Source organism: Hylobates moloch, unplaced genomic scaffold (genome assembly GCF_009828535.3).
Source record: "Hylobates moloch isolate HMO894 unplaced genomic scaffold, HMol_V3 SCAFFOLD_7, whole genome shotgun sequence".
Taxonomy (NCBI): Eukaryota; Metazoa; Chordata; class Mammalia; order Primates; family Hylobatidae; genus Hylobates; species Hylobates moloch.
Window position 1 is genome coordinate 59,853,768 of NW_026652282.1, and position 26,110 is coordinate 59,879,877.

The 26,110-nt window shown below is 37.8% G+C and overlaps 1 protein-coding gene across 1 annotated transcript in view; it reads right to left on the bottom strand.

Annotated features, from left to right (window-relative positions):
* The window catches only part of PHKA1 (phosphorylase kinase regulatory subunit alpha 1), a 147,729-nt gene that overhangs the window by 13,363 nt on the left and 108,256 nt on the right, over positions 1-26,110 (bottom strand). The window contains exons 21-27 of the mRNA XM_058441325.1: positions 25,787-25,866; positions 21,394-21,472; positions 21,124-21,253; positions 18,980-19,081; positions 18,018-18,133; positions 17,851-17,889; positions 6,241-6,411 (exon numbers count right to left, since the gene is read on the bottom strand). Coding sequence (XP_058297308.1) covers positions 6,241-6,411; positions 17,851-17,889; positions 18,018-18,133; positions 18,980-19,081; positions 21,124-21,253; positions 21,394-21,472; positions 25,787-25,866 — 717 coding nt within the window. The remainder of the gene's footprint in view (positions 1-6,240; positions 6,412-17,850; positions 17,890-18,017; positions 18,134-18,979; positions 19,082-21,123; positions 21,254-21,393; positions 21,473-25,786; positions 25,867-26,110) is intronic.

Genomic DNA, 26,110 nt, shown 5'->3' on the forward strand with positions numbered 1-26,110 from the left:
CAGTGACTGAAGATCAAATTAATGAAATAAAGCAAAAAGTTTAGAGAAAAAAAGAGTAAAAAGAAATGAACAAAGCCTCCAAGAAATATGGGACTATGTGAAAAGACCAAACCTACGTTTGAGTGATATACCTGAAAGTGACGGGGAGAATGGAACCAAGTTGGAAAACACTCTGCAGGATATTTTCCAGGAGAAGTTCCCCAAACTAGCAAGGCAGGCCAACATTCAAATTCAGGAAATAAAGAGAACACCACAAGATACTTCTCAAAAAGAGCAACCACAAGACACATAATTGTCAGATTCACCAAGGTTGAAATGGAGGAAAAAAATTTTAAGGGCAGCCAGAGAGAAAGGTTGGGTTACCCACAAAGGGAAGCCCATCAAACTAAGAGCTGATCTCTCGGCAGAAACTCTACAAGCCAGAAGAGAGTGGGGGCCAATATTCAACATTCTTAAAGAAAAGAAATTTCAACCCAGAATTTCATATCCAGCCAAACTAAGCTTCAAAAGTGAAGGAGAAATAAAATACTTTACAGACAAGCAAAAGGCTGAGAGATTTTGTCACCAACAGGCCTGCCTTACAAGAGCTCCTGAAGGAAGCACTAAACATGGAAAGGAACAACCAGTACCAGCCACTGCAAAAACATGCCAAATTGTAAAGACTATCAAGGCTAGGAAGAAACTATAGCAACTAACGAGCAAAATTACTAGCTAATATCATAATGACAGGAGCAAATTCACACATAACAATATTAACCTTAATGTAAATGGGCTAAATGCCCCAATTAAAAGACACAGACTGGAAAATTGGATAAAGAGTCAAGACCCATCAGTGTGCTGTATTCAGGAAACCCATCTCACATGCAGAGACACACATAGGCTCAAAATAAAGGGATGGAAGAAGATCTACCAAGCAAATGGAAAGCAAAAAAAAGCAGGGGTTGCAATCCTAGTATCTGATAAAACAGACTTTAAACAAACAAAGATCAAAAGAGACAAAGAAGGCCATTACATAATGGTAAAGGGATCAATTCAACAAGAAGAGCTAACTATCCTAATATATATGCACCGAATACAGGCGCACCCAGATTCATAAAGCAAGTCCTTAGAGACCTAGAAAGAGACTCAGACTCCCACACAATAATAATGGGAGACTTTAACACCCCACTGTCAATATTAGACAGATCAACGAGACAGAAGGTTAACAAGGATATCCAGGACTTGAACTCAGCTCTGCACCAAGCAGACCTAATAGACATCTACAGAACTCTCCACCCCAAACCAACGGAATATACATTCTTGTCAGCACCACATGGCACTTATTCTAAAATTGACCACATAGTTGGAAGCAAAGCACTTCTCAGCAAATGTAAAAGAACAGAAATCACAACAAACTGTCTCTCAGACCACAGTCCAATCAAATTAGAACTCAGGATTAATATACTAACTCAATACTGCACAACTACATGGAAACTGAACAACCTGCTCCTGAATGAATACTGGGTACATAACGAAATGAAGGTAGAAATAAAGATGTTCTTTGAAACCAATGAGAACAAAGACACAACATGCCAGAATCTCTGGGACACATTAAAGCAGTGTGTAGAGGGAAATTTATAGCACTAAATGCCCATAAGAAAAAGCAGGAAAGATCTAAAATTGACACCCTAACATCACAATTAAAACAACTAGAGAAGCAAGAGCAAACACATTCAAAAGCTAGCGGAAGATAAGAAATAACTAAGATCAGAACAGAATTGAAGGAGACAGAGACACAAAAAACCCTTCAAAAGATCAATGAATCCAGGAGCTGGTTTTTTGAAAAGATCAACAAAATTGATAGACCGCTAGCAACACTAATAAAGAATAAAAGAGAGAAGAATCAAATAGACACAATAAAAAATGATAAAGGGGATATCACCACCGATCCCACAGAAATACAAAATACCATCAGAGAATACTATAAACACTTCTATGCAAATAAACTAGAAAATCTAGAAGAAATGGATAAATTCCTGGACACACACACCCTCCCAAGACTAAACCAGGAAGAAACTGAATCTCTGAAATAGACCAATAACAGGTTCTGAAATTGAGGCAATAATTAATAGCCTACCAACCAAAAAAAAGTCCAGGACCAGATGGATTCACAGCTGAATTCTACCAGAGGTACAAAGAGGAGCTGGTACCATTCCTTCTGAACTATTCCAATCAATAGAAAAAGAGGGAATCCTCTCTAACTCATTTTATGAGGCCAGCATCATCCTGATACCAAAGCCTGGCAGAGACAAAACAAAAAGAAGAGAATATTAGACAAATATCCCTGATGAACATCAATGGGAAAATCCTCAGTAAAATACTGGCAAACCAAATCCCGCAGCACATCAAAAAGCTTATCAACCACGATCGAGTCAGCTTTATCCCTGGGATGCAAGGCTGCTTCAACATATGCAAATCAATAAAAGTAATCCATCACATAAACAGAAGCATCGACAAAAACCACCTGATTATCTCAATAGATGCAGAAAAGGCCTTTGACAAAATTCAAAAGCCCTTCATGCTAAAAACTCTCAATAAACTAGGTACTGATGGAACATATCTCAAAATAATAAGAGCTATTTAAGACAAACCCACAGCCAATATCATACTGAATGGGCAAAAATTGGAAGCATTGCCTTTGAAAATTGGCACAAGACAGGGATGCCCTCTCTCACCACTCCTATTCAACATAGTGCTGGAAGTTCTGGCCATGGCAATCAGACAAGAGAAAGAAATAAAGGATATTCAATTAGGAAAAGAGGAAGTCAAATTCTCCCTGTTTGCACATGACATGATTGTATGTTTAGAAAACCCCATCGTCTAAACCCAAAATCTCCTTAAGCTGATAAGCAACTTCAGCAAAGTCTCAGGATATAAAATCAATGTGCAAAAATCACAAGCATTCTTATACACCAATCACAGACAAACAGAGAGCCAAATCATGAGTGAACTTCCATTCACAATTGCTACTAAGAGAATAAAATACCTAGGAATCCAACGCACAAGGGATATGAAGTACCTCTTCAAGGAGAACTACAAACCACTGCTCAAGGAAATAAGAGAGGACACCAACAAATTGAAGAACATTTCATGCTCATGGATAGGAAGAATCAATATCATGAAAATGGCCATACTGCTCAAGATAATTTATAGATTCAGGGCCATCCCCATCAAGCTACCAATGACTTTCTTCACAGAACTGGAAAAAAACTACTTTAACGTTCATATGGAACCAAAAAAGAGCCTGCATTGCCAAGTCAATCCTAAGAAAAAGAACAAAGCTGGAGGCATCACGCTACCTGACTTCAAACTATACTACAAGGCTACAGTAACCAAAACAGCATGGTACTGGTACCAAAACAGAGATATAGACCAATGGAACAGAAGAGAGGCCTCAGAAATAACACTACACACCTACAACCATCTGATCTTTGACAAACCTGACAAAAACAAGAAATGGCGAAAGGATTCCCTATTTAATAAATGGTCCTGGGAAAACTGGCTAGCCATATGTAGAAAGCTGAAACTGGATCCCTTCTTTACACCTCATACAAAAATTAATTCAAGATGGATTAAAGATTTAATGTTAGACCTAAAGCCATAAAAACCCTAGAAGAAAACCTAGGCAATAGGCATGTGCAAGGACTTCATGACTAAAACACCAAAAGCAATTGCAACAAAAGCCAAAATAGACAAATGGGATCTAATTAAACTAAGAGCTTCTGCATAGCAAAGGAAACTACCATCAGAGTGCACAGGCAACCTACAGAATGGGAGAAAATTTTTGCAATCTACCCAGCTGACAAAGGGCTAATATCCAGAATCTACAAAGAATTTAAACAAATTTACAAGAAAAAATCAAACAACCCCATCAAAAAGTGGGCAAAGGATATGAACAGACACTTCTCAAAAGAAGACATTTATGCAGCCAACAGACACGTGAAAAAATGTTCATCATCACTGGTCATCAGAGAAATGCAAACCAAAACCACAATGAGATACCATCTCACACCAGTTAGAATGGTCATCATTAAAAAGTCAGGAAACAACAAATGCTGGAGAGGATATGGAGAAATAGGAACACTTTTACACTGTTGGTGGGAGTGTAAACTAGTTCAACCATTGTGGAAGACAGTGTGGTGATTCCTCAAGGATCTAGAGCTAGAAATACCATTTGACCCAGCAATCCCATTACTAGGTATATACCCAAAGTATTACAAATCATGCTACTATAAAGATACATGCACACGTATGTTTATTGTGGCACTATTCACAATAGGAAAGACTTGGAAACAGTGCAAATGCCCATCAATGATAGACTGGATTAAGAAAATGTGGCACATATATACCATGGAATACTATGCAGCCATAAAAAAGCATGAGTTCATGTCTTTTGCAGGGACATAGATGAAGCTGGAAACCATCATTCTCAGCAAACTATCACAAGGACAGAAAACCAAACACCATATGTTCTCACTCCTAGGTGGGAATTGAACAATGAGAACACTTGGTCTCAGGGTGGGGAACATCACACACCAGGCCTGTCGTGGGGTGGAGGGCGGGGGGAGGGATAGCATTGGGAGAAATACTTAATGTAAATGACAGGTTGATGGGTGCAGTGGGCCAGCATGGCACATGTATACCTATGTAACGAGCCTGCACACTGTGCTCATGTACCCTAGAACTTAAAGTATAATAAAAGAAAAAGAAAAAAAAACCTTTACAGAATTTAAAGAGTATTCACACAAATCAAATTTGTCATTCCTAGCACACCAATACTTTTAGAATTTTAAAGTCATTTATAGAACTGGCTATTGTTCCATATTACAGTATTCAACAAAACCATGTGTATAACTCTAAATATCTTTATAACAATGCTTTCAGAAATGCCAATTTTAATTACTGTACATTGCGTGTTGTGTATGAGAGATATTGGTTTATGAATGATTTCAAACAATATATTTTCATTTAAATTTTAAGTGCTTTTCTTTGAACATAAAGTCTTAATTTGAAAATGAAGACATGCATTTATCGGACATGTACCGTTACTACATTTTCTAGTTAAGCATCCCATCCCTTCATAAATACTCTTACCCTGCTCTTGTTTTTCCACAGTACTTATCATCTTTTACCATTCTAGATACTTTGCTTATTTACTTATTATTATTTACAATTTGTTTCTCCCTAGTAGAATATAAGTTCAAGGAGAATGAAGATTATTGTCTATTTTGTTCTTTGCTCTATGAGCACATAGAACATTGCCATAATCCATGCATAGCTGAAGAGATAAAATAGTATTTGTCACCATTGTGCTATAGAAGTTAGCTGTAAAAAAAGCAAGTTATCAGTACTTTTTAAAAGGAAGATTGCCAGAGCCCATAGTCTCAGGAATCAACTTTTACCTTTCTAAAAGATCACCTGATTCTGTCCTTGGAAGAATATCAGTGCCCAAAGGGGAAAAAACATAACTAAAGGGTTTTAAGTCCTGGATGAAGTGATCTTCAGGTCCTTATTAAAGCCAATGATGCAGAAACTGGCACCTAAGAGACTATGAATGAGACCTATGCTGAGCATAATAGTGTTGTTGGCCCTCTAAAACTGTCACCACCATAATAGTGTGGCATGCCCTTAAATTTCTGGCCAAATAGGGCTTCAAAAGAAAAAATAAATATTGGTCATATCAAAGAGTCTCCGAACTATTACCATCATTATGACTTTGCATTTATCTAGTAGTTTCCATCGAAGAAAAAATATAGGTAATAACTCCTAACACAAACTCCCCAAGTACTGCATTTGTTTTACTCTACTGATACTTGGTTATGAATAGCACGTTGCTACAAATAACATTTACAACCCTCCACAGCTACAAAGAAAGTTTGCTCTTTAGTAAAAAATTCATTTGATTAGCAGCAAATGTATCACAATGTCCAACTATGGCCAGAAGGAGAGAAGTGATTTTAAAAGTCTAATTTAGAAACAAAAATTACTATGGGAAAAATAATAGAAAGAGACTAAATTATTAATAATGCCACAATAACAAATCAACTGTTTCATTTTTATGTTTTCTTCTTGGTTTTGTCTATCTGAGTTTTGACTTTTACATAATTGCAGTGATTATATTACAGTCATGTCATATCTCTGCCAAGGAGACTGAGAATTTCAAGGGGCAAAAATGAGACATCAACAATGTATTATGCTCACCTTCTGCAAAACTTTCCATACTTTTTGATAAAATCCAACTGGAACTCTATTCAGTGCCCCATCCAGCCTTCTTCGGCGTTGCCATTGACCTTGACGACTATCTTTACATGACTGGTGATCATATGCACTAGGAAAGGACCCACTACTTGGAGTCATAGAGGTTCCAGGTGACTTGGAAGAGGAGAGGAAAGAACATAAATCAAAAGTTATCTCTTTTTCTATGATGAAGTCTTTGAACTTTTTTTTTTTTTTTGAGACGGAGTCTCGCTCTGTCGCCCAGGCTGGAGTGCAGTGGCGTGGCGCAATCTCGGTTCACTGCAAGCTCTGCCTCCTGGGTTCATGCCATTCTCCTGCCTCAGCCTCCCAAGTAGCTAGGAGTACAGGCGCCTGCCACCACACCTGGCTAATTTTTTGTATTTTTAGTAGAGACGGGGTATCACCGTTAGCCAGGATGGTCTTGATCTCCTGACCTCGTGATCCGCCCGCCTCGGCCTCCCAAAGTGCTGGGATTACAGGCGTGAGCCACCATGCCCGGCCCAAGTCTTTGAACTTTATAGTGAACAATAAACATAGTCTGCAGAATTATAAACCAAATATTAAGTGAAACAGCCAAGACAAAGAGGTTATAGCGAAGCTAGTAGACTTATATGTAGCTAGCAGTGCTGTATGCTGGTACAATCCTTTTTGAAAGCAATCTGGTGATACGTGAGAAGAGCCATAAAAATACTGATGATATGGGACATTCTTAGCTGTCTCTTTATCTGATTATCTCTGTTAAACTTCTAGCTGGTCCATGGTTTAGCTTGTTGCCCTTATGGGCCATAAGATGAGCCATAATAAATTTAAAATTCAAATCATATGAAGTATGTTCTCTAACCACAACAGAAGTCAGTAACAAAAAGAAATTAAGGAAATTTACAAATATGTGGAAATTAAACAACACACTTCTAAATAATAAATGCATTAAGGAAAAAATCACTAGCAAAATTAGAAAATAATGAAATGAATGAAAACGAAAGCACAACATAGCAAAACTTATGGGATGCAGCTAAAACAGCACTTAAGGAACAACTTATGTTATAAATGCCTATATTAAAGAAAGGATAAATATCTCAAATCAATAAACAAACTTTCAATTTTAAGACAATAAAGAAAGAAGAGCAAAATAAATTGAAAGCAAGCAGAAGGAAGGAAATAATAAGGATTAGAGTGGAAAGAAATGGAGACTAGAAACACAATAGGGAAAGGATATGAATCCCCAATTTTTTCCTATGAAAATATCAACAAAATAGACAAATCGTTAGCTAGAAGGATCAAAAAGAGGAAATAAAGACCTCAATTCTGACCTTCAGAAAGAAAAAGGATTATAAGGGCATACCATCCGCAGCCATATGCGGACAAATTACATAATCTCAATGAAACAGACAAATTCCTAGAAAGACACAAACTACCCAAACCAACTCAAAAAGAAAGATAACATCTTAATAGACCTATTACAAACAAATATATTAAATTAGTAAGTACAAAACTTCCTACAAAGTATGGGTTCTTGGTTCGTGATGCACGGGCATATGGCTTGTGCCTGTATTCCCAGCTACTTGGGAGGCTGAGGTGGAAGGATTGCATGAGCCCCGGAGTTTGAGAACACTTTGGGTGACATCGTTAGACTCTGTCTCAAATGAACAAACAAACAAATAAACAAACGTTCCCACATAGTAGTAAAGCCCATGCACAGATGGGTTAAGTGGTTAATTCTACAAAACATTTAAAGAGGAATTAATACTAGCTCTTCACAAGCTCTTCCAGAAAAGAGAAGGGAACACTTCCCAAGTCATTCTATGAGGCCAATATTACCCAGATACCAAAATCAGACAAAGATGTCACCAGAAAACTACAGTCCAATATCCTTTATGAATATAGATGCAAAAATCCTCCAGGAAATACTAGAAAACCAAATTCAGTGATATACTAAAAGGATTATGCAACATGAAGTGGGACTGATTCCAGAAATTCAAGGCTGTTTTAACATCTGAACATCAATTAATGTCATACACTACATCAATAGAATAAAAGATAAAAAACGCATCATCTTAATAGATACAGAAAAAAACACATAACAAAATTCGACACACCTTCATGATAAAAACACTCAATAAACTAGGAACAGAAGGGAACCTCCTCAGTCTAATAAAAGTTTAGATTTTTTTCCTACAACCCAGAGCTAACATCATAATGAGTGGTTGAAGACTGAAGCTTTCCCCCCGAAGATCAGAACAAGACAAGGATGTCCACTCTTATCACTTGTATTCAACATTTTATGGGGGGCTTGAACCAGGGAGATTAAGAAAAGAAATAAAAGGCATCCAGATTGGAAACGAAGAGGTAAAAACTCTATTTGCAGATGACATGATCTTGTAATAGAAAATTCTAAGGAATTCACTAACAAGCAACTACAACTAATAAATGAGTTCAGTGAAGTTTCATGATATAAGATCAATAACAAAAATCAATTAAATTGCCGGGCGCGGTGGCTCACGCTTGTAATCCCAGCACTTTGGGAGGCCGAGGCGGGCGAATCACGAGGTCAGGAGATCGAGACCACGGTGAAACCCCGTCTCTACTAAAAAATATAAAAAATTAGCCGGGCGTCGTGGCGGGCGCCTGTAGTCCCAGCTACTCGGAGAGGCTGAGGCAGGAGAATGGCGTGAACCCGGGAGGCGGAGCTTGCAGTGAGCCGAGATTGCGCCACTGAACTCCAGCCTGGGTGACAGAGCGAGACTCCGTCTCAAAAAAAAAAAAAATCAATTAAATTTTACTTGAGTAGACATTTCACCAAAGATGATATACAAATAGCCACCACACACATGTAAAGATGCTCAACATCACTAATCATCATGGAAATGCGAATCAAACCACAATGAGCTATCACCTCACACCTGTTAGGATGACCATGGTTAAAAAAACACCCAAAGATAACAGGTATTGGTGAGAATGTGAAGAAATTAGGACCCTTGTACACTGTTGCAGGGAATGTAAAATGGTGCAGCCACTATAGAACACATTATGGAGGTTCTTCAAAAATTAAAAATAGAATTACCATATGATTCAGCAATCCCACTTCTGGATATTTATCCAAAAGAATTGAAGTCAGAATCTTGAAGAGATATTTGCATGCCCATGTTCAAATGCAGCATTATTCACAATAGTCAAGATATGAAAATAACCTAAATATATATGAACAACTGAATGGCAAAAGAAAATCTGGTAATACATAAAATGGAATATTATTCAGCCTTTAAAAAAGAAGGAAATTTTGCAAAATATGACAGTGTCGATGAACCTGGAGGACACTATGCTATGAGAAATAAGCCAGTCACAGAATAACAAATTCTGTATGATTCCAGTTATGTAATGTATCTGAAACAGCCAAACTCATAGAAGCAGAGAGTAGAACAGTAGTTGTCAGGGGCTGGGTAGAGGGGAAAATGGGAACTTGCTATTCAATGGGTATAAAGTTTCAGTTATGTAAGATGAAAACGTTCTAGAGATCTACTGTACAACATCAAGCCTATAGTTAATGATACTGTATTGTACACTTAAAAATTTTTTAAGGGGTAGATCTTATGTTAAATGTCTTACTACAATAAAAATATCAACTGTATTTGTAAACGGCAGCAATGAACAATATTAAAATAAAATTAAGAAAACAATTCCATTAGAAATAACATTAAGAATAACAAAATATGTCGGAATAAATTTAACAAAAGAAGTCCAAAACAAATACTCTGAAAACTATAAAACATGTTGAAAGAAATTAAAGACCTAAATAAATTGAAATACAGTTCCATGTTCATGGGTCGGAAGACTTAACATCATTAAGATGGCAATATATCAAAAACTGATGGACAGACTGAACACAGTCTCTATCAACATACCAGCTGGGATCTTTGCAGAAATTGACAAGCTGATCCTAACATTCATATTTAAAAAGAAGACTGAAGTTGGAGAGCTCACACTTCCTGATTTCAAAATTTACTCTAAAGCTATCAAAACTACAAAACTATCAAAACTGTGTCATATTGGTATAGGATAGACATATAGATCAATGGAATAGAACAGGGAGCTCAAAAATAAACCATTATATTTTGGTCAATTAATTTTCAACATGGACGCCAAGATAATTAAATGAGGGAAAAATAGCCTTTTCAACAAATGGTGCTGGAACAGTGACAACCACATGCAAAAGAATGAAGTTGAACTCTCTACCTTATACCACACACAAAAATTAAGCCCATTGTGCAGAAAAGAGTTAAGACAGTAGGCCAGAACTGCTATTCTTGGAAAGGCTTGCTTACAAGGTTGGCCCTTGGCTGGCATTTAGAAACTTAGAAACTTGGATTCTGGGAGAGTTCTCACCATTCCCAGAACTAATAACAGTGGTTTACCCTGCCTAAACTGTACAAACGCTATGGTTTATGTTGAACGTTTGCTTTCTTTCTGGGAGTTCAGAGTTTTGATACATGCCAGACAGAGGCTGTTTACGTGACCAGCCCTCAACAAGAACAACGGGTGCTGAGTCTTTAATGAACTTCCTTGGTTGGCAATGACATCTTGTCACAACTCATTGCAGGGTGACTCTACTGACACAGTACTCTGGAAGCTTGTGTCTGTTTTCCCTAGACTTTGACCAATGACTCTTTTAAATTTTTTTTAACTTTTGTAGGTGCATAGTAGGTTTATATATTTATGAGGTATATGAGACATTTTATTACAGGCATACAATGCATAATAACCACATCAGGGTAAATGGGGTATCCGTTATCTCAAGCATTTATCCTTCCTTTGTGTTACAAACAACCCAATTATACTTTTTATTATTTTAAAACGTACAATAAATTATTGTTGACTGTAGTTACACTGTGCCCAATGCATCTTGTACCCTTTCGGTGTAATAAACCGTAGCAGTGAGTATGACTATATGCTGAGTCCTATGAGTCTTCCTAGTGAATCATTAAATCTGAAGGTGATCTTGGGGATCCCTCCATACATAATCATAGACCTAAATGTAACAGAAAACTCTATAAAACCCTTAGAACACAAATAGGAATAAATCTTTGTGACCTTCGGTTAGGCAAAGCCTTCTTAGATATGACACCAAAAACATCATGATTAACAAAAGAAAAAATAGACAAACTGGACTTTGTCCAAATTAAAAATTTTTGTTGTTTAAAGAATACTTAATGGTATTGAGTGAAAAGACAACTCACAGGATGGGAGAAATATTTGCAAATTATATATCTTAAAAGGGACTTGTATCAAGAATATATAATGAATCCTTGCAACTCAACAATAAAAAGACAAAAAAAATTAAAATAGGTACAAATGTGAATTGAAATTTCTCTAAAGAAGATAAACAAATGGCCACTGGGCACATGAAAAGACACTCCTGTGGGTTTGTCATAGATAGCTCTTATTATTTTGAGATACGTCCCATCAATACCTAATTTATTGAGAGTTTTTAGCATGAAGCGTTGTTGAATTTTGTCAAAGGCCTTTTCTGCATCTATTGAGATAATCATGTGGTTTTTGTCTTTGGTTCTGTTTATATGCTGGATTACATTTATTGATTTGCGTATGTTGAACCAGCCTTGCATCCCAGGGATGAAGCCCACTTGATTATGGTGGATAAGCTTTTTGATGTGCTGCTGGATTCAGTTTGCCAGTAAACCCACAGCCAATATCATACCGAATGGGCAAAAACTGGAAGCATTCCCTCTGAAAACTGGCACAAGACAGGGATGCCCTCTCTCACCACTCCTATTCAACATAGTGCTGGAAGTTCTGGCCAGAGCAATCAGGCAGGAGAAGGAAATAAAGGGTATTCAATTAGGAAAAGAGGAGGTCAAATTGTCCCTGTTTGCAGATGACATGATTGTATATCTAGAAAACCCCATTGTCTCAGCCCAAAATCTCCTTAAGCTGATTAGCAACTTCAGCAAAGTCTCAGGATACAAAATCAATGTACAAAAATCACAAGCATTCTTGTACACCAATCACAGACAAACAGAGAGCCAAATCATGAGTGAACTCCCATTCACAATTGCTTCAAAGAGAATAAAATACCTAGGAATCCAACTTACAAGGGATGTGAAGGACCTCTTCAAGGAGAACTACAAACCACTGCTCAATGAAATAAAAGAGGATACAAACAAATGGAAGAACATTCCATGCTCATGGGTTGGAAGAATCAATATCGTGAAAATGGCCATACTGCCCAAGGTCATTTATAGATTCAATGCCATCCCCATCAAGCTACCAATGACTTTCTTCACAGAATTGGAAAAAACTACTTTAAAGTTCATATGGAACCAAAAAAGAGCCCGCATCGCCAAGTCAATCCTAAGCCAAAAGAACAAAGCTGGAGGCATCACGCTACCTGACTTTAAACTATACTACAAGGCTACAGTAACCAAAACAGCATGGTACTGGTACCACAACAGAGACATAGATCAATGGAACAGAACAGAGCCCTCAGAAATGATGCCGCATATCTACAACTATCTGATCTTTGACAAACCTGACAAAAACAAGAAATGGGGAAAGGATTCCCTATTTAATAAATGGTGCTGGGAAAACTGGCTAGCCATATGTAGAAAGCTGAAACTGGATCCCTTCCTTACACCTTATACAAAAATTAATTCAAGATGGATTAAAGACTTAAATGTTAGACCTAAAACCATTAAAATCCTACAAGAAAACCTAGGCAATACCATTCAGGACATAGGCGTGGGCAAGGACTTCATGTCTAAAACACCAAAAGCAATGGCAACAAAAGCCAAAATTGACAAATAGGATCTAATTAAACTAAAGAGCTTCTGCACAGCAAAAGAAACTACCATCAGAGTGAACAGGCAACCTACAGAATGGGAGAAAATTTTTGCAACCTACTCATCTGACAAAGGGCTAATATCCAGAATCTACAATGAACTCAAACAAATTTACAAGAAAAAAACAAACAACCCCATCAAAAAGTGGGCAAAGGACATGAACAGACACTTCTCAAAAGAAGACATTTATGAAGCCAAAAAACACATGAAGAAATGCTTATCATCACTGGCCATCAGAGAAATGCAAATCAAAACCACAGTGAGATACCATCTCACACCAGTTAGAATGGTCATCATTAAAAAATCAGGAAACAACAGGTGCTGGAGAGGATGTGGAGAAATAGGAACACTTTTACACTGTTGGTGGGACTGTAAACTAGTTCAACCATTGTGGAAGTCAGTGTGGCGATTCCTCAGGGATCTAGAACTAGAAATACCATTTGACCCAGCCATCCCATTACTGGGTATCTACCCAAAGGACTATAAATCATGCTGCTATAAAGACACATGCACACGTATCTTTATTGCGGCACTATTCACAATAGCAAAGACTTGGAACCAACCCAAATGTCCAACAACGATAGACTGGATTAAGAAAATGTGGCACATATACACCGTGGAATACTATGCAGCCATAAAAAATGATGAGTTCATGTCCTTTGTAGGGCCATGGATGAAACTGGAAAACATCATTCTCAGTAAACTATCGCAAGGACAAAAAACCAAACACCGCATGTTCTCACTCATAGGTGGGAATTGAACAATGAGAACTCATGGACACAGGAAGGGGAACATCACACTCCGGGGACTGTTGTGGGGTTGGGGGAGGGGGGAGGGACAGCATTAGGAGATATACCTAATGCTAAATGACGAGTTAATGGGTGCAGGAAATCAACATGGCACATGGATACATATGTAACAAACCTGCACATTGTGCACATGTACCCTAAAACCTAAAGTATAATAATAAAAAAAAAAAAAAGAAAAGACACTCCTTATCATTAGCTATTAGGGAAATGTAAATCAAAACCACAATGAGATACCAGTTCACACCCATCAGGATGGCTATAATAAAAAAGACAATTGTAAGGGTTGGTGAAGATGTGAAGAAATTGGAACTCTCATACATTGCTGGTGGGAATGTAAAATGGTGCAGCCCTTTTGGACATGTCTGGCAGTTCTTCAGAATGCGAAACATAGTTACCATATGACCCAGCACTTCCACTCCTAGATATATATCCAAGAGAAGTGAAAACATTTGTCCATACAAAAACTTGTGCATGAAGGTTCATTGTAGAATTATTCATAGTAGCCAAAAAGTGGAAACAATCCAGGTGTCCATCAACTGATGAATGGATAAATAAAATGTGGTACATTAATTTAGTAGGATATTATTCAGCAATAAAAAAATAAACTTTTGATACATGCTAAAACACAATGAACTTTGAAAAAGTTATACTAAGTAAAGGATAAAATACATTGGGCAAAGTGGTTAACAGTTTGAATTCAGAAATAAATATAAGATAGAAGATAACAGAAATATTATCGGAGAAAAGAACTTCTCACATTTTAATTTGGGCCAAATGCCTAAATCACCAACCAATGCAATGTAAAAAAGAAAAGAGCCCCCAAACATTTCTATTGGCAAGTGACTATCGCACTGATCTATTGAGTAGATTAACTGCCATTTAATTTTCTTCATTGTCTTGTTTATACCACCAAGATCCTAGGCTGTTGATTGTGAGGTCAAACCAGAAAGGGTATAGATCTGATAAAGTACAATTCAGACTGTTTTCCAAAGCCAAATATCAACCATTTTGAGTTTTTAAATTTTCTTCTCTACCCCTGTCCTATGTTAATGTGGATATGATAGAGTCGGCCAAGTCTTATTAGTTCATTACAGGGTATTTGATTAAGGTTAACCAAAATACTAATATTGTTTCGAATAATTTTCCATTTTTTGTTTGGTTATTGTCTAGCCTAAATCTCTTCAGCTTGAGAAATCTGAAATCATAGGCCATTATGAGTCTTTGATTTAAACCAAATAAATTTAATTAGAGGTCAGTATTCCTAAATTGTAAGCTTCATGAGGGCAAGGACCGCATCCATTTTGTTCACAGTGCACAAAACTGGCACTCAATTAATATTTACTAAATGAATTCAGAATCAGAAGCATAGCTAAGCCAGTGGTTTTCAAACTTAAAAATGCATCAGAATCATCTAAATAAAACAGATTACTGGGCCTCATCCCCAGTCTTTCTGACTCAGTGTACTTACGGTGGGACCAAGAATTTATACTTAATCAATACTTAGCAAATTGAATTTTGTTTTCTGAAATTGCAAAGAGGCTGGAGTTGAACTCCCTTCCCTACGTTATTGGAAAATAAATGAAAAGATTCGCTGCCATATATGAAATTGCTTAATACTTATTTTAATTCTTGATTTTGTTTTTCTTTTTAATCAACCAGTATATGTCATGATTTATATGAGCATATTCAAAGCACATGTGAATGGCATATATGAGAAGATCACAGCAGTTACCATAAAAGATGGTGACATCAAATCTACACCCAGGGGATGACCACCATTGGACTACGAGAACAAATTGAGAAAATAAAATTTTAAAAGATATGAGGCCAGGAAACAATTATTTGTACTTTTAAGTCACTAGTGGAGTAAAAATACAGACTATTTCATTATGTAGTCAGCACATAATCATTAAAAAGCTGATGAAATAGCTTTACTCTAGAAGCCATGGTGAAGGGAAAAGAAATAAAAATACTCTTATAATTTTTTTTTTCATAATCAGAAAAGAGGGCATTCTTGAGTGATAGGGACAAAATGGCTTAGAACAATACAAAATACCAGACAGGCAGGTGAGGATGGAAGTTAATATTTAGAAATAAGAAAGTAATGCAAACTTAGGACTCTCAGTCCTCTAAATTATAGTCCTAGTGATTTTGGCTCCCTTGAAAACCTATAAGTAGTGAATGTGTAGAAAAAACTTAAATGATGTAGCTGGGTAGGTCAAGTCTCAACATCATATTAATCTAGCTGGGAACATGTACTTCAAGTTGTAAATATATAATGAACTTATAAGTAATACTGAGTGACTATCAACAATTATAAAATGTTTATCCAATAACTCTCAACCAAATCAAAGATTATTTACTAATAATGCCAATGTAACTAACTATTCAGTACTGCATGTAGTAGTTCTTTCATGTTTCAAATAGGAAAATGTTCAGATTATTCAAATTATTCGAGAAAACTGTAAAGTGAACACAAGGCCCTTTCTTACTCCATTTTCATACTTATTCTTGCATAAATATAAATGCCATAGGGTATTTGATGAGTGTACTTAAGTTGCCTCAAATTAAGCTTCAAGCATTGGCTCATTGTCTTTCTAAATGGTTTCTAATTCCTTTAAAAAAAAACAAATAGCAAGGTAGTGGCATGCCTTAGTCCCGGCCACTCTGGAGACTGAGGTAGGAGGATTGCGTGAATCCAGGATTTTGTGCCTGTTAATTGCCACTGCACTCCAGCCTGGACAACATAGTGAGACCCCAGTGCTAAAAAACTAAAAAAAAAGAAACGAAAACTAAAAATAAAACTCCAAATTTTCATTTCACCTCTCCTCTTCTGGAGGTTTCAATACTGCAAGCTATCATAATTCTATTCTGAAAACAGGAGGAGTAGTTTTAAGCTTTTCATAAAATGTGCTTCTAGGAGAGACCAAATCAGTAATTTCTCAACTTGGAGATCTTGAAACCACATGACTTCCTAGAGTTTTAAAAAGAAGCTATGGAAGCTTTTGTTAACTATTTCCTTGTATAATGCAACCACTCTCTATTCTCACCTGCAGGAAAAATTAAGAGGCTACAACAGGGTATTTAGTGACTCCCACTATCTCCCAGACTGATTTAGATGTTTCTCCTTCTATGTGTCCACAGCACCTTTTCTACATCTTGTTAAACAAAAAATTATTCAATGATACTTGTTAAAGCACAGTAAGGAAGACTTTATTCAGGACCATTGTTAATAGGTACAGAACCACTGCAACGAGGTCTTGCAGTAAGGGAGAGAGATTGGGTTCCCCTCTGAATACAACATAATCAAGTCGGAATTTATAGCCAAAGGGTGGAAAATTACTAAGAGGGAAACATCAGAGGTAGGGAGGATTCTGGCTAAACCTTCCTAACAGGATTTTTGCTGAAGACAGGCCAGGGTGATTGGACATCACCTGGGGGTGGGAGAAGATGAGGAGCCTGATCAGATATCAAGGATGATAAGATATCGAGGATAGGGGTTTCTGGCTAAACTGACTTAGCAGGGTTCTCTTGCTAAAGCTGGATTTTACAAGGAAGTGCACAAATGGGCCTAGGAAAAGGTTCAGAAGCCCACCTAAACTCTGGCCAAGCAAAGACTTTGCTTGAAGTCTAAGTCTTGTTTTATAAAGAAAATTAATTCCAAAATTACATCAGTCCTAATAAGAGAAACTTCAATTTCTTGTAATCAGATGCAAGTTACTTTCCTTCTAAAATTAGCAAAGTACTTTGGTCCAGAAAAAGGAAAGCTATCTGCAAAATTACTGTTATAAAGGCGATTCAAACAATCTACTCCATGACTTGTTACCTTATTTGTAAAAAGGCCATGAGCTCATGCATGTTATATAGAACTAAAGGTAAGTTAAACCATGTTAAATGATCCCTAGTTGTTTCACCTGATTCTCAGCTGAGATTGACAGTCTACGAAATTCCACCTGAAACATAAATGGCTCAAATTAAACTCAGAATGTGAAACGAAATAAATGACCCAACAAAGTCTGATTCCAAAAGAATGTTCTGAAACATGGCAATATCCCAGCTAATCTCCCAAGTAGTATCTTACCTGCTTTATCTCACTTTTTAACTGCATGATCCCAGTTCGTTCTGTTTTGGTTGCTCCAACAGCACCAATCTCGTGGATAGAAATAGCAGGACTGACATTTGAATCAGTGGGACGAACTATGTAGTATGAGAGATTACAGAGAAAGAGAGAGGATAATAAGGTTCAATTTCTTCCCTATCACGTTTAAAAAAAAACTTTCATATATATCCTTATTTTTAACTTAATTTAAAAACTATAACCTTGCTATTTGAAATGTGGTCCATGGACCAACAGCATCTGTACCACCTAGGAGCTTGTTAGTAGAATCTCAGGTCCCACCCCAGATCTACTGAATCAAAATGTGCATTTTAGCAAGATACCCTGCTTGAAACGCACTGCTTTTTAACTTTCTTTTACCACTCTAAGGTCTGACATCCAACCATCTGACCGTATATATCTACTTACCCTAACCCTGAAAGTTGAGCATGAGAGATGACCGCTTTTCATTTGCTCTGCTGCTTTAGGTACGCAATGCCAAATCCAACCAAAACCACAAATGTAGGTGGACTATTAATTTGTAAGTTTAAAGTTGAAGGGTTACATTAGAAGTACCGTAAGCAGCTATACACATAATACAATACTGTAAGAGCTACTGAATTATTGCCAATTAGAATACAAGAAAGTTTCAGATGATATGGGCTGCTAGTTGTCCTAAAGTGGAGACTTAAGATAATGTGAGGGAATGCATTAAACAGTTAAAAATGAAACATGATAGTAATCAATCCACTTAGTTGATACATCATTTAAGGAAAAATATAGTGGTTTCCAAATCTTGTTTCAGAAGACAGCTTGGTTTCTGTTTTATATATTGGAGTTTATTTATTTGGGGCAAAAGGTTCCTGTGATGAAGGAAAAACATTTTAAAACCAATGAGACACTTAAACCAAACAGTATGAAATGAAAATGCAGTTATTCAACCTCACCGCTTCGTTCCACTCCAAACTCCTTGCCGCTGAGAATGTGATGCAGGAGATTCTTCATGGCCGAAGGACTGAGATTCATCAGGCCCTCTGTGGCTTCCTCAGCTAGTCAGCAGAAATGTTAGAACAGAAGGACTTCTAATTTGCCTGCCATGCCCTCTCTATATTTTCTCTATTTCTTTTCTTGCTTAGAATTTCTGAGTCACTTGATTGAAGAACAGAATTACAAAATAAATTGATAGCACCCTACTGCTTAGGTATTCTTACTTCCACAGATTCTTAATTATTTAAGGACTGACTATCCAGTTTGTGGATTAGCAAGGTAATTGATTTCTTCCTCACCCCGCTTCCACACCATTAGGGTACTTAGTAAAATCTTTATTTGAAGGTGGGAAGAATGAAAGAAGAACAACGGAACTGGAGGCCATTCAGAGAAAGGCAATGAATGTATATATGCAGATAGACTAAAATAATTAAAACTTCTCAGCCTGGAAATAATAGAGACTTAAAAGAGATAGATTTGAATCCATGAAATTATGAATATATGAGGATAACTTGAACATGTTAATCAGCATCACACATTTATTAAAAGTTGACTACATGCAGGTCATCATTTTAAGTAACATTAGTACAAGCAGGTATGACGACATGATACCTAATCTTGAGTCTGACTATCTCTTTGGGAGTGATGGAACATGAAAACAAGATAAGCAATAAAACATTGCATATTCTATGTGCCAAATGGGAGGTATAGACAATAATTGCCTTTGAAATCAATGGAGACATCACTCTCCAAGGACTGGAACTGCCAAAATTAGTGGGAAGTACTGTGGGAGTAAAAGATAAAGGCCAGACTGTTGAGGGTATTAAATATCAGACTCAGGAATCTTGACTTTATCCTATAAGGAATAAAGAATCATGGTTTTCATGAATCCACAGGAAAACAAGAAATATAACAGGCTAAATTAAGGAAAAGTGAATATTCAGGGGCTTATCCCTTATTGAGGTTTATTATTGAGCAATCACACCCTCTTGCAAAAAAAAATTATACTATATAATATTTATCTATAACAATGTACTGAACTGGAAATCATTTGCAATCAGGTGGACTCAGACTCAAATTCCACTATTTACTAGCTATGTTACTTCGGGGAAGTTAGTTAACCCTCTTGAGTTTCAGTTTCTTTATTGGTAAAAGTGACACAATAATACCTTCTTCTCCAGAGGATTCTTGAAAGGATTAAATGACACAATATATGTAAGCTTAAAGCAAAAAGCACAGTATCTGGCATATGGTAGGTATAAAATAATTGTTAGCTCTCTTCTGTCAAAGGGTTACTTAAATATAAATTATCTCATGTGTTTGAGTTAGGTTTGACTCAAACTGATAAATTTAGCTACTTGTTAACAGCTTGATTCAAAGTCTTTTGGGGGAAATTTAACAGAAAGAATGGCTAAAATTGAGTTTTACAACTTTGATTTTATTTTTCTGTGCCATCCCTATCTGTATTATTTTGCAATTCTTGTTGAAATCAAACAAATACTAATGGAATAAGGAGTCATGTCATAGGGGTCCATTTTTCCCCTTCACACTTTATACCATTTTGCCCTACAGCTTTTACAGGCCCCAACTATTCTTCTAACTAAAACTTTTATCTTGCCAAATACACCTATAGTTAATTTCAAAGAGCGTCTTGTCAGATAGATGTTAATGAAAACGTCATCTTCCTTTATTCAATCATGATGGTGACTAGACAGAATACTGACACCATGATCCACTGATGTAGTGACTCATTCTTGGTGTACAGACGCTCCACTGCCTAAATCTGAACCCAACCCAATCTGTCACATTCAAGTACTGTCCAGAGTTAGAGAAATGAAGTTAGCAAAGAGTGATAAGTTAAGAGGGATTTGGAGTGAAGAGCCCACAGGAGATGGCATTCTGAAGCTGCGAACTGATACACAAATGTGTCATCATATCAGCTCCTTGACTTGCATAAATAGTGACTAACAGGGGAACAAGGTTGCCATATCCAGCTTCTGAGCTATAGATAAAAATGTTTTAGCTTGCTTTCTTTCCTGATTCCAAACTCTATAAACTTACATCAAAAGTGAATTCTACCTAAAACAGTTACTGAATTAAGTACCTGAGCATCGAAGGGAGTGGGCCAGTTCTGTTGTCATAACTTGTATGATCAGACCAATTCGAAGTCGAAACATTTCAGCAAAGAGGCCAGGCTGGGTTCGCATATACATGGCTAGATATACCATTATTTCCTGCACGCAGAGTAGATATAGACAAAAATAATGGCCTAGGTCTCACAATGCCTATTTTGTTGTCTTTGGAAATTGCTAGATCAATTAAAAACAAACTTTAAAATATCAATCACCAGATTAGCCTTTACAATTCTTCTCACCTGTGTAAGGATTGAAATGCTCATATCCCCTTCACTGGCTTCATCTATCAGCTGAGTGAGCACCTCATAGGGCAGAGGTCTAAGGAAGAAGATAGTGAAGAAAGACAATATTCTACAACCACTTAATCTTAAATATGTTGAAAAAATGAAGAAGCTTTATCCAAGTCCAAGTCACTGAACATTTCATCATTACCAACAGCATTCTGATTCTTTCAAACTTCAAAGCTCATTCATTGCCTCCTGAAACCACTCTGGCCCATATCAACTTAGAGGAGCTCTGCTCTCTTCTCTCTAAATCTGGATTCTCTTCCTCCTTCAAAATTTATTTAAAACTCACACCATGATGTTCTTCTAGACTAGTCTTTCATAGTTAGCTTTGAACATTTGACAAGTAACTACTATGGCTACAAAGTACTAAATTAATTTTAAGCTGTGCTTTTTTTGTAATACACAATGTTTCTACATATTTACGGGGTACATGTGATGTTTTGTTACATACATAGGATGTGTAATGATCAAGTCAGGGTACTTACGGTATCCATCACCTTGAGCATTTACCATTTCTTTTGTCTGGGAACATTTCAAGTCCTCTCTTCTAGTTATTTTGAAATATACAATACATTGTTGTTAACAAGTCACCCTACTCTGCTACTGAACATTAGAATGTATTCCTTCTTTAACCAACATCTCTTCAGCATCCCACCCCTACAATGGAATACTAGCTGTGCCTTTTTGAAACCATTTTATTACTTTACAATCACAATTGACAGAGTTGTTTGATTTTCTATAGTTTCAATTCACACACATGCACTCACACACACACATACACAGAGGTATACACACATCCTCCCACACTTCTGATTCTCCTGCTGACACAAAGCACTCTGGGGCATGAACCATGCCATCTTCTTTGGATTACCTACAGTGTCACAAAACTGATACAAAAAAGATTCTTTTTCCAGAAGATTTTATGGATTGAATTGTGTCCTCTCCTCAAATTCTTTTAAATTTTTTTTAATTTTTAATTTTTGTGGGTCTATAGTAGGTGTATATATTTCTGAGGTACATGAGATTTTTGATACAGGCATTCGACATATAATAATCAAATCAGATGCCGGGCGCGGTGGCTCACGCCTGTAATCCCAGCACTTTGGGAGGCCGAGGCGGGCAGATCACGAGGTCAGGAGATCGAGACCATCCTGGCTAACACAGTGAAACCCCGTCTCTACTAAAAATACAAAAAATTAGCTGGGCGAGGTGGCGGGCGCCTGTATTCCCAGCTATGCGGGAGGCTGAGGCAGGAGAACGGTGTGAACCCCGGGGGGCGGAGCCTGCAGTGAGCAGAGATTGCGCCACTGCACTCCAGCCTGGGTGAAACAGCAAGACTCGGTCTCAAAAAAAAAAAAAAATAATAATAATCAAATCAGGGTAAATGGGGTATCCATCTCATCAAGCATTTATCTTTTGTGTTACAAACAATTCAATTATACTCTTTCAGTTATTTTAAAATGCACAATTAAATTATTTTGACCATAGTCTCCCTATTGTGCTATCAAATACGAGATCTTATTCATTCTCTCCAACTACTTTTTGTGCCTATTAACCATCTCCACCCCCAACCCCCATAAACCCTGCTACCCTTCCCAGTCTTTTGGTAACCATCATTCTACTTTCTGTCTCCATGAGTTCAACTGTTTTGAATTTTAGTTCCCACAAATCAGTGAGAACATGTGACCTTTGTCTTTCTGTGTCTGGCTTATTTCACTTAACATAATGACCTCCAGTTCCATCCATGTTGTTACAAATGACAGGATCTCATTCCTTTTTGTGTCTGAATAGTACTCTCTTGTGTATATGTACCATATTTTCTTGATCTATTCATCTACTGATGGACACTTAGGTTGCTTCCAAATCTTGGCTATTGTGAATACTGATGAAATAAACACAGGAGTGCAGATATCTCATCAATATACCGATTTCCTTTCTTTTGGGTATATACCTAGCAGTGGGATTGCTGGATCATATGGCAGCTCTATTTTTAGCTTTTTTCAGGAACCTCCAAATTGTTCTCCATAGTAGTTGTACTAATTTACATTCCTACCAACAATACATGAGGGTTTCCTTTTCTCCACATCCTTGCCAGCATTTGTTATTGCCTGTCTTTTGGATAAAAGCCATTTTAACTGGGGTGAGGTGATACTTCATTGTAGTTTTGATTTGCATTTCTCTGATGATCAATGATGTTGAGCACCTTTTCATATGCCTGTTTGCCATTTGTATGTCTTCTTTTGAGAAATGTCTATTCAGACCATTTGCCCATTTTTAAAGCAGACTATTAGATTTTTTTCCCTATAGAATTGTTTGAGCTCCTTATACATTCTGGTTATTAATCCCTTATCAGATGGGTAGTTGGCAAATATTTTCTCCCATTGCACCTTTCCAATTTGCTTTAAATGCTGAATGACTGACTGTAGAATGGTCGATGCCGAGTTCTTCGGCAATTTCTCATGTAGTTTTAAGAGGATCATCTTCAACGATTGCTCTCAATTGGTCGTTGTCAACTTTCGATGGCAGGCCACTATGCTCCTCATCTTCAAGGCTCTCGTCTCCTTTGCAAAACTTCTTGAACCACCACTGCACTGTACGTTCGTTAGCAGTTCCTGGGCCAAATGCCAGGCCTGTAATCTGGGACCTCAAAAACCTGCTTGGTGCTCTACCCCACTATGGCCAACCTGGTACCTAAGCTGCAAGACAAAGTCCCCTCTACTCTTCCCTCTCCTTTTCTCAAGCAGAAGGAGTCTCTCCCTATACCCACCACAGCTGGGCATGTGTTTGGTCACACTTGGAGCCAGAATGTCTGGTCACTGTGCTGATTGATCAGGGCCCAAGGGCTGTTTAGTCAGCATGTGATAAATCCTGCCAAAACTGGGTACTTCCCTTCAAAGTAGCAGGTTCCTTTCTGGTGCAAGGTGTGTGTCAAAATGTCATTCAGGAGCTACGGACTGGAATGGGAGTCTGATGCCTCTGCCTGGTGCCCTATCCTACTGTGGCTGAGCTGGTATCCAACTTGCAAGATAAAGTTCTCTTTACTATTTCCTCTCCTCTCCTCAAGTGGAAGGAAGGATTCTCTCCCAGAGTTGCACTATCTGGAGTTGGAAGAGGGGTGGCACAAGCACTCCTTTGCCCACTCTCGCTGATGTCTCACTAGGTCGCATGTATCCCAAGTCCATTGGCTTCAAGTCCAGCACAGCACAAGGATTTGCCCAGGAATTGCAGTCCTTGTGGCCTAGACTGCTTTTTGAGTCTATTTAGTACCCAGAGCACTTTAAGCCCATGGTGGTGAAGCTTGCTGGAACTTATGTTTCTCTAAGCCTTCATACGGGAGCTTGAACTGGAACTCAAGGGTAACAGAAGTCATGGACATAAACCAGGAAGGAAGTAGCATGCAGACATCAGCAAAAGTATCCCTTCTGTAGCCAATGTAGTAAAAGAAATTTTGTAAACAAAAAACACGCTCTGGATAGAGTTTAACCAGGAAAAAATGAGGGAGAAACATTTACAAAAGTTTTTTTACTACATTGGCTACAGAAGTAGAACTGGCAAGCAGGGGGGGAATACCCTTTTTTAAAATTACTCCTAGTAGAAAAACAGATTCTTCAGATCATTTATGAATGAAGTTAGTATCTGTCTAAAAATATTTCTTGGAGATACAGACTGTTTGCAAGATCTAAATTTTGGCACTGGTGCGATATGAAATTAAACACATTTACTGCAGATGAATTTTACTGGCATGGCCAGTGGCAAAAGGAAGACTCATGTATAAAGATTCAATTTTCCATCCCAGCCCCATCACTTGACTCACATCTCCCTCCAGACCAAGCCTATCTTAGGGTACTGTTTCCAATTGGAGGCTGTGGCAGACCTCAGACAGTGGCACTCTGATTACAGGGTTCCTGGAGGGGTGCTACCTCACATTGCTCTGTAACTAGCCATTTTTTCCTCTTTGACTATGACCGCCATCCCCTCTAGTCCCCATGAGCAGCATGGAGTTTCATGGTCAGCCCTGTGCTCTAGCCACTTTCTTTCACCTTCTCTTTCCAGAGTATGGCTGATATTTTCTGGTTGCTAATTCAAGGTACCCTGTTTGTTTTGTTTTTTTGAATGGCAGGTATGGAAAATCCAATAAGTAAAAAGAGTTTGAGTACTATACTCTCTGTGAGTTTTCTCCTTCATTTACTCTTGCCCTATCATTACCAACATTCTTCCACTAGGTATCTCTGATAGAGGTGAACATATGTAGGACATTATCATCCACTGACAGATTAGGGCAAGGGAATTGTAAGTCCACACCACTCCTTCTCAGAGAAGCCTGATCAAACCCAGCCATACTCACGCAGAGATAGTCTTTTCTCGAGGTTCTGGAGGAAGTCCCACTGTCAAATGTTTCTGGTGGGAGAGAAGGTCTGTGCAGGCCTAACAAGAGATAGCATAATATTATCGTTTCTGAAACACCTCAGGTTTCCACAAACATTTCTCTTTTCAGCTTAAAAACCTTTGCTCCTCCTTAGCGCCTCTGCCCGGCCGCCCCGTCCGGGAAGAAGTGAGGAGCGCCTCTGCCCGGCCGCCCCGTCCGGGAAGAAGTGAGGAGCGCCTCTGCCCGGCCGTCCCGTCTGGGAAGTGAGGAGCGCCTCTGCCCGGCCACCCATCGTCTGGGAAG